Below are 9,727 nucleotides of genomic sequence, written 5' to 3' on the forward strand. Positions count from 1 at the left end.
GCAGTGGGCAACTGCAATCGAGTGTATATCCCATGATGATCGGGCAGAAGAACAAATGGATTTAAGACAACGTATCACTATTGGAACATATGCTTCATACTTTAACTCTAAGACTTCCTTGCCCTCAAAGGTGTCGCGTGTTGTACCTTCAAACGTTGCTACGGCGGATTCGCCGGAAATTAGGGTTTGTTCTTGAACAAATACGACGGAGTTTGGGGCTGAGCAACTTGATTTTCTGTTAATATATTTCGATGTACGGAAAAGGGCCAAAATTGCCCCTAACCTATTCACTTAAGTTTAAAAGTATCCTTCGTCCACCTATTTTATAAAAATTATCCTCACCGTTAATAATCTGATCCGTTCATGCCCTTATTTCAGACGGACAATTGCTGAAACAAAAAAAATATTTTATTATATATGACGTAGCAATTGCGTATTGGTCAAAATTAAAAATCTAATTCTAACCCATATCTTATCTATATATAACCCAATAATGATCCATCTTAGTCGTTCCAACCCGTTAAACTCTTTTTAGTCCCTCAACCACTCGATTCCATACCCAACTCATGATCCAATCATTATTTAGGTCATTTGTTAAAATTTTATATTTTTCTTTTTATTAATTTATTATTTGGTCCCTTTCCCTGTTCATCTTCCCCGGCTTAATCATCGCCTACAGTTTTCCAACCAAATAAATACCGATGAACTGTGAAGCTAATTTGCTCATATGATTTCAATTAACTCTTAAAAGCTACATGGTAGCACAACAAATATAACGTTGGCAAAAAGATAACTTATTAAACCATAAAATCTTACAATGAAGCATTAATTTCAAAGAGTACCTGATTTCACTCAGAAAATTGATTTGATAAAAAATGTTAATTTAAAAATTAAATTAAGGCCGAAAAATCTGAGATGGAGAGGGAGATCCGTGTGTGTAGAAGGGTGAAAATCTAAGACGGAGTAGGCTAATAAGTGGATATGGGGTGAGGTTTTAATTTAAGCCAATAGGAAATTAACACATAATAAATAATAATTTTTTTTCTTAATCAAAATAGGGCTGTTAGTTTTTAGGGTATGAGTGGGCCGAAAAGTTGACGTTTAGGGCATGAATGGGCCAGATTTTTAACGGCGAGAGCAATTTTTAGGTACTTCTAAACTTAAACGAATAGGTTAGGGGTAGTTTTGGCCCTTTTTCCGTTAAATGTATTTTCATGTATTTCATTGTATTCATTGAATTTTTTTTTCATTCTAATTTAATGTATCTCGTTGTATTCCATGTATTTCATTGTATTCACTGTTTTTTTTTCATTGTATTTCAATGTATCCCGATATATTCTATGTATTTTATTGTATTCACTATCTCGCTATATGCCATGAATGTATTCATATATTTTTATTAATTAATACTCCCTCCGTTTCATTATGTGAACCCATTTGACTGGGCACGGAGTTTAAGAAAAGAGAGAAGACTTTTGAACTTGTGGTGTAAAATGAGGCACATATATTTTGTGTGGCTATAAATCATTGCATAAAGGTAAATTGTTTCCAAATAAGGAAAGGGGTCATTCTTTTTGGCACGGACCAAAAAGAAAATAGGTTCACATAAATTGAAATGGAGGGAGTATAATTTATGTATTCAGATGTATTATATAATTTCTCTGAAGATTGCTATATTTTTGGGGTATTTTTCGGTTGAGAATCTTTTTTATAACTGAAAATACAAAATTTGTATGTTATAATTGAGTTTGTTGAGTTATATTAGGAGTCTATTATGTTAATTGATTCACTTTCCGTTTTAAAAACAGTGTAATCCCCTCTTTCACGCCATGAATACAGTCGAATACAATAATCTGTCCAGCTGTAATCCCATGTTTCACTCCATGAATACAGTCGAATACACTCGAATACAACAACTGATTAGCTGGACTTCCCTGATTCATGCCTTTTTTTGCTACTGTATTCATGAATACAATAGCTTAAATACATCAAATACATCTCATAACCACAGAAAAGGTATCTATAATCCGTAATATAGCAATGGTATCTATAGATGGCTAACTACTACTAAAAGATAGTGCTTTATGAAAATAATCAATCCTACTTTAGATGGGCTCAGTTGGGCTGGGTCAAGATAGGTTGAGTTCAACAATGGACCGGTCAATGAGCAGCCTAACCTTTGGTGGGTTGGGGCGTTTGGGCTTAAATTGCCACCCCCTACTTGATTGTATAAATATACCCTTTATGTTGTGAGGTGCATATAACTTAATTAATTCATGAAATATGCATAGAATCCTTACTAAAGGAAACTAGAAAAGAACAACACTTTCTACTACTGATGTAATACATAGTACTCCTATGACTTAATTAGAGTGCCAAGTTAAATTCCACAGGTGAAAAAGTTAAAGAAGTAATTAAGCTCACAATAACATGGCATTGACAGAAAGAATCATCAAAAGACAATAACAACGTAGTTGCCAAGAATTGCCAAAACAAAGAAACAAAAATAACAACTCCGAATAAAAGAAACAAACACAGTACATGCTAGCACATTGTTAGCCAGTGCCTCCAAGAACACCCTTGAGTTTCTTGATTTGAGCTTCATCAAGAAATGTTGTAGCCTCAACCAACTTAGTAGAAAGATCGTTGGCAAACAATGCGAAATCGGTGATTTGAAGGCCAGGACTGGAGCTACTAAAGAACACATAAGCTACAGAAGTATAACCAGCTGCATTCACTTGAAAATGCAACAAACCTTGTGGAAATACCATTAGTTCACCTTTCTTTAGTGTCTTTAAGTAAACAGTATTTGCTGAGGAAACAAAAGCCGCAGTAATTGATCCCTGGACGACGAGCAAGACTTCAGAAGCACCAGGGTGAGTATGAAATGGGACTACACCACTAGGGGCTAAGTCGAGACGTGCTGCAGAGAGACCGAGCCCGTTTAGGCCAGGGAATTGAGCTGCAAATGCTGGTGTGACTGATGCTTTGATTATATTTGATGTATTTCCTGCTGCACTTAGGCCAGAGAAAACGAAATCGTTTACTGTGACTTTTGTAGCAGTTTTGCAAGAATAGCCTGCAGGGGATTCTGGTCCTTTTAAGTCTGCTACACAAAAATCTTGTACAGCAGCATTGCTGCTCAAAATCAGGACAGCAAAAAGAAAGAGAAGTTTGAACATTTTCACTGGCTAGGAATGAGTGGTATGTTAAAATATGCTACCAATGCTTCTTGGAATAGTGTATATATAGCGAGCCAAGTGAGTGAGTTACTAGATGGGAGACTTGGCGTAACTGGTAAAGTTGTTGCCATATGACCAGCAGGTCAGGGGTTCGAGCCGTGGAAATAGTCTCTTGCAGAAATGCAGGGTAAAACTGCGTACAATAGACCCATGTGGTCCGACTTTTCCCTGGACCCCGCGCATATATAGGTAGTCAAGTGAGTGAGTGACTGAACGGGAGCTTTGGCTTGCTGCCATGTGACTAGGAGGTCACGGGTTCGAGCCGTGGAAACAACCTCTTGCAGAAATACAGAGTAAGGCTGCGTACAGTAGACCCTTGTGGTCCGATCCTTCCTTGAATCCTGCATATAGCGGGAGCTTAGTGCACTGGACTGTCCTGAGCGAGTGACTGAAAATTTTGGACATTACAGAGGAAGGTGCCACTTGATTTTAGATAGGAAATGATAACCACAAGTTGAGTGATATGGCCTATCATGAAAGTTGTCTATTGAAAAGGTGAATAGTCCACAAAACAGATAGAACAAGATACATTTGTTGATCTGTGGAGGCATTATATTGGGATATCTTGGTTTCTATTTTTGACTGGAGTTGAATACTAAATTAAAATCATGTCTTGGCGGATTGATAAAACGATATTTGTTCCGTTTAATACGTGTGAGGATAAAAATAATCGAGTGTCATGCGGATGCTAATAAAGCAAGCTCTAAATGACAATAACGCGAAAGGAAAAGGATAAATATACCAGAGACACACTTCTTGGCCAATTGACCAACATGCTGTGTATGGAGATAAGCAATTCACTATATAAAAGAGAGTAAACCAATATTGAGAGAATAACCTCACAAAATTCAGTCTTAAAGAGGTTACACAAGAGGCGACTAGAACTTGTGCCTCGCAAATTCTCTCCCAAACTGAAGTCTCTAATTTCGGAAAGCTACATTGTGCATGCTGCCAAGTGAGAAGGACAAACCTTCAATTTCCTCCCCAAAAAGAAAAGCTAAATAAGGAAGATCTGCACTCTGCTTCTAAGAAAGGAAATATCAATAATGATAAATGTATATTTTTCCTTCTACGAAAAGAAAAAAATACAAATACAGTAAGAAAATTAGGGCAAACAAGTAACGGTATGATGTTTGGTCATATCTCTGATCACAATCCAAATGGTATAGGAGGAAAAGGAATGTGGTTCTACTTTAAACCAGAGTAAGTTGAGTAGTCGCTTCACATCTGTTCTTGTTTCAAATTTTTAAAAAGATTTCCTCATAACTTGATAAGCTATGATGGCATTTTAGATGCCATTTTAGATGCATCTGCAGTATCCTTCATGACTATTCTCAACACTGCTATACTTGTAAACCAATTCCAAGTTAAAATAATGATCATTGATTAGTGCAGATTTCCACTAAAACCTGTCGAAAAAGAGTCCAGCTTCCACTCCTTTCTTCACTGTTACTGTAATAAAAATTATAAAATGCTAATTACCAATGAATTACCATTACAGAAGCTTGCAGCTTGAGTTAAGTGGTCCTAAGGGCACATGGTTGGAGAGAGAAAGTGAGAAAGGGATAAGTCTAAAAGAAGACAGAATGACAACTAGAAAACCCAAGATAAAAGAACTTATTATTATATGTCCTTCAAGTTGCTAAAATGCATGGCAAGCTGTTGGAAAAGGAATTTGTGGACTGCAGCAATTGCCCTTCAACAGTGAAAGATATGACATCTAGTGCCTCATCATTATAGTGTAATACTTTCTTCTTGCTTTTCACTTTTTAAGGGGCAGTACACTTGACAAGAAAATTTCGGAAGAAAGAGCAATTGCAATAGCCACTGCAGTCCAAAGGATATCAAATTAAAACGGTATTCAAAATTTAATAGGCCTAATTATTTTAGCTTTGTTTGATTGGTGTAAAATGGCAGCTTTATCCAGCAATGAGTGAGCAATTCACAAGCTATTATTAAGTTGTATTCTCTGAAGTTCTCCCCATTTAATTTTCGCACAACCACAATACTTAGTTCATTCAACTCAATAAGCAAGTACAGCAGAAGTACATATGGTCCTTGTTTCAACAATTCTCTCCATCATAAACTGTAGCTTGTTTTCTTAAAAGTAGCACGTAAAAACCCTTCTGGGGACGGTGCAAACGTGGAGGGGCAGTCGAACCCCTAAATAGAGATGCAAGTTAGTAACAATTAGAATTTTATATACAAACGAATAGAGAGGATTGCTAATTTTACAGAAATTAAGTGTCACCAACTCTTAAACTTTTCACACCAATATGGCAGACATTCAATTCTAAGCTTCAGGGGATGGCGGAAGAAAAGGAGCAGCAAAAGCCCTGCCCGAGTATACACAGAATACTCTATCAAATAATTACTGAAGAAGAATTGGCAAGCATCATTCTATGAAACGTAACTCAATACTGAACAATCTACTGAAGAACAATTTGACTTATAGTTGATGCCAGGGTTCGACTGTGCTACTAAATGTATTTACTAGGTATGGAGCTTTGAAACAATGTAGTGCGAATAACAAGAGTTCTCAGCCCCACGCCATGGAGCATGCATAATTAACCACCAACTTCCCATCAAAACCAAAGTTCTGCAATGCAAGAGAATAGAAATAATGTATCAACAATAACCTCTAAATGCACGAGTTGACAGGCTAATCAAGTTCAGATAGGTGCTCAACAAACAGTGAATAACCAATTTTACCAATATAGAGATTTTGACACCAACAGGGAGAGAAAAAGAGGGGAGGAAAAATAGGAAAAACTCAGAAAGAAACATAGAATCTTCTACAGATCGCCCAGAAAAGCATCAAGAGTTCATGTATGACGTTGAGTTGCTAACATAAGTTTGACTTCCAATAGCAAAAAGAACTCGAGGCATACAGCATCCAAGTGCATTTAAAAGAATGAAATATCGGGCTCCTTGACTGCCTAGAAATTGAGTGGTGGTTGAAGATGTTCGGCACAAAATACTTTAAAATTCATGTTGTCATGTGAGTTCGAATTTTTGAAGCTCACAAAATGGTCTATAAAATAATAATATTAATTATTATTATTATTATTATTATCATTATTATTATAAGCCAAAAATTTCTGTAAGCTATGAGAAGAAAAGGATCACATAAGTGTTCTGGAGGGAGAAAACAAAATTTCAAATGAAAGTAAAATGACAATCACCAAAGGAAATTAATCCTGAAATCAGCCTATAAAGACCTGTATAAAACTAAAGCCTGGTGATAAAAAATGGAACTCTATCCATCTTCCAGTTTTATAAAATGAAAAAGAAACACACTCTATCCATCTTCCAGTATAGTGTTTATCAAATGAAGGTAAAATGTGTAATCAGCAAAGAACATTCATCTTGAAATAATTATATGAAAACTTACATGTACAGGAAACTTACATTGTACAGGTCAATTACCAACTCATCTGGATTTGGAGAGAAGGCACTGTTAACATACACAAACTAGAGAGAAAAGATTATATCAGTAATCAGAACTCTAGTGCACAGTATCTGCATTTTAGTATTTCAAAACTTTGAGAGCAATTCTTTCCTCTGTACTTTAGAATTTCAATCAAAACAAAGGGCGTACCAATGTCTCCCTATGAAGTTGGCGGCGCAGAAAATCTATTACTTTGATGAATTTGTCAGTACCTGCAATCTATGTTAATGTATATATATAATTTGATGATTAGCATGATAAGGAAAATATGACTGAAAATTATAAAACAAAGAACCCATTTAAAATATAGGAAGTACAGCCTTTTCCATCTTCAATTGGCTACAATAACATTAATCCTATAAGGGAATTCTTCTAAAACTAAAGTAGGAGAGATCTGAAGGCTGGCTCCAGCACAAAAAAGTAAAAGACATTGAGAAACTATTAAACTCCGCATCTAGTCAAATGGTGCCAAACAAATTGGGACAGATGGAGTTGTATGCTATGTATTCCATTAGGCAAATATGACAATAAAGAGAGTGCAAAATTCGTGCCATCAAATCAAATTTCAACTGACCGCATTGAATAATTTCAACTACCCTATTATTCCTCAGGCTCCCTGAAGAAAAAGACTTCTCCAGCAACATATTCCTGCAGGAATTATCAGGTGCTTCTCCCGGTTAAGTGGTCCCTCTTTGTTCCTTGTGCTGGTTGCAAAGGGAAACATCTGCTTTTATTAAGTAGCATTCTGTGTTTGATCTATTGAAACTAGCCAGAGACACCTTGTGGTCACACCCTTCACAAGCTACTACTGGTCCTACTTTTACTAAGAGAAACCAACAGCTTCTTTATGGACGCTCCAATTATGCAGAAAAGCAATAGCCCCACTTATAAGCAGCTCCATCAGGCTAGCACCAGCGGTAATACTGAAAGAAGACCAACCGCTCCATTTATGCTGATGCTGGTATATAGTATATACCTAAGGGTTGTTTTTTGTTTTACACTAGCTCCCTCGCCAGCCGGTACCAACCACGTCTAACTGCTGCAGAGAGTACACCTATCCCTAATAAGCAATCTCCACAATTACAACACTTAGCTTAAGAGAAAGGATAGAAAGCCTAAGGAATAATCACTATAGTGTATGAAAGCTTGAAGGGTGGAGGCAAAAATTGTGTGACCCTCTCAGACACCTCCTTCTCTTTTTTCTTTTTTTTTTGGGTGGGGTGGGGGCATGGGGATCAGTCCAACTAGGTGAGCTCCACAAAGCATAGTCAGTCCCAAGATCCGAAAAAGGAGAAGAGTTGCAGTAGGTTAATGGTTAGCATAAAAGTGAAAATGAAGAATCCTCTAGATACGGAATTCATTTGGGCACACCCACCAAGGCATTATCTCCTGACTAAAGGAGAATTGATACTGAGGATTTACAAAGTTGATCCAACTAATTCGGAATCTAGGCATAGTTAATTAGTTGATTGATACAAATTTTTAGTCGCATTCTAGGTTTCTTTTCATCTATCATCTGTGCTTTAAGAATGGACAAAGTTCGAAGGTGCTTTTTCGTTCCCAAACTTTATACTCCATCCATCCTTAAAAAGACTGCCAAGACTTGAAGTACAAGTGTCTAACACATAAAATTTCAAGCAGAAATTCAGACATCAATTCCTTAACTTTTTAAGTCTAAAGTACTACATGTCTATAATATTTTTTACTCCCTCTGCCCCAACTCATGTAATACATTTTTAGTTATTCCATAAAGAATGACACCTTTCCATAACAATTTAACTTTAAACTTCCCATTTTACTCTTAATAAGATGATTAATAGCCACACAATTGTCTAACATTTGTTTCAATTCACAAGTTTCAAAAGTCAGTCTTTCTTTCTTTCTTAAATTCTGTGCCCAACATCACATCAAATGGGATGGATAGAGTAGTGAAAAATATATAAGGATCTTAAAAACGCATAGTCAAAGGAAACTGTAACTGGGACAAAGAGCACAACGGTAAAGCGGAAATATATCTAGGGTTTTGGATCATAACTCAGCCTAGAATTTTAATACGAGCAATTTTTCTGATAAAAGAAGAAAGACAACATAAAATAGATGGAAAAAATAAACCTTAAATTTGGCTTGTTTAAGAATTGGGGCATCACCGGTCGCTCTTAAATGAACAATCACTACATAAACATCAGAATCAACACAAGAAATAAGTAACAGCTGGCATTAATCTATTTAAGAGCAAAATAATAGGGAAAAAACAGGATGTTTGATCAAATTGAAGCATGTGATCAGACCTTTACGAGAATCGGACGCCATAGCTCCTTTAATTAAATGAGAATTTACACGATTCTCTTGCTTCACTGCTGAAATTATTCAGAGGCGATTCGATACCGGTTCCAAATCGGGCCGCCCGTTTTTCTGTAATTTACTTGATAAAATGACAAATATGGTCCACAGTGTTTGAAGTTATGTAAGTAGTTCTGTAATATATTTCGAAGCAATTTCGGTCAAAAAGTAAGTACTTTAAGATTTAACAAAAACTATGAGAAAATAAAGGTTTAAAGGGAACTCACATTTGGAAATTCATCTTTTATAGTTTTTTTTTGTTGTTTTTTTTATCTATCTCTAGTATTTAGTGTAATTTTTAATTGAAGAATTAGCATAGATAGTCGTTCATCTAATCTCTTAAACTAAAATATATATATATATATATATATATATATATATATATATATATGTGACGTATATATGAGATGCGAGGCGATGTCGGCAAAAGACTGGAGGTCTGGAGACAGACCCTGGAGTCTAAAGGTTTCAAGTTGAGCAGGACTAAGACAGGATACTCGGAGTGCAAGTTCAGTGACATAATGGGGGAAGCGGACAGTGACGTGAGGCTTGATTCACAAGTCATCCCCAAGAGAGGGAGTTTTAAGTATCTTGGGTCTATTATCTAGGGGAACGGGGAGATTGACGAGGATGTCACACACTGTATAGGGGCAGGATGGATGAAATGGAGGTTAGCTTCTGGCGTCCTGTGTGA

At 36.3% G+C, this 9,727-nt stretch overlaps 2 protein-coding genes across 3 annotated transcripts; both read right to left on the reverse strand.

Moving 5' to 3' along the window:
* Positions 1 to 2,394: 2,394 nt before the first annotated feature.
* Positions 2,395 to 3,235, reverse strand: LOC109209029 (auxin-binding protein ABP19a-like). Its single transcript, XM_019372193.1, has one exon. It carries the CDS (start codon positions 3,180 to 3,182, stop codon positions 2,556 to 2,558), a length of 627 nt encoding a protein of 208 aa, XP_019227738.1. The 5' UTR covers positions 3,183 to 3,235; the 3' UTR covers positions 2,395 to 2,555.
* Positions 3,236 to 5,174: 1,939 nt separating this feature from the next.
* On the reverse strand, positions 5,175 to 9,165 carry LOC109209030 (ubiquitin-like protein ATG12). Of its 2 annotated transcripts, none has more exons than XM_019372194.1 (5): positions 8,982 to 9,165; positions 8,806 to 8,864; positions 6,844 to 6,912; positions 6,654 to 6,716; positions 5,175 to 5,405 (listed from the first exon to the last, which is right to left on the reverse strand). In XM_019372194.1, the coding sequence occupies exons 1-5, from the start codon at positions 9,001 to 9,003 to the stop codon at positions 5,322 to 5,324; spliced, it is 297 nt and encodes a 98-aa protein (XP_019227739.1). In that variant the 5' UTR covers positions 9,004 to 9,165; the 3' UTR covers positions 5,175 to 5,321. The 2 variants fall into 2 exon arrangements, with proteins under 2 accessions (XP_019227739.1, XP_019227740.1); XM_019372195.1 differs by lacking the exon at positions 5,175 to 5,405 and adding an exon at positions 5,423 to 5,841 and having other exon boundaries at positions 8,982 to 9,155.
* Positions 9,166 to 9,727: the final 562 nt, after the last annotated feature.

Source organism: Nicotiana attenuata, unplaced genomic scaffold, assembly GCF_001879085.1.
Source record: "Nicotiana attenuata strain UT unplaced genomic scaffold, NIATTr2, whole genome shotgun sequence".
Taxonomy (NCBI): Eukaryota; Viridiplantae; Streptophyta; class Magnoliopsida; order Solanales; family Solanaceae; genus Nicotiana; species Nicotiana attenuata.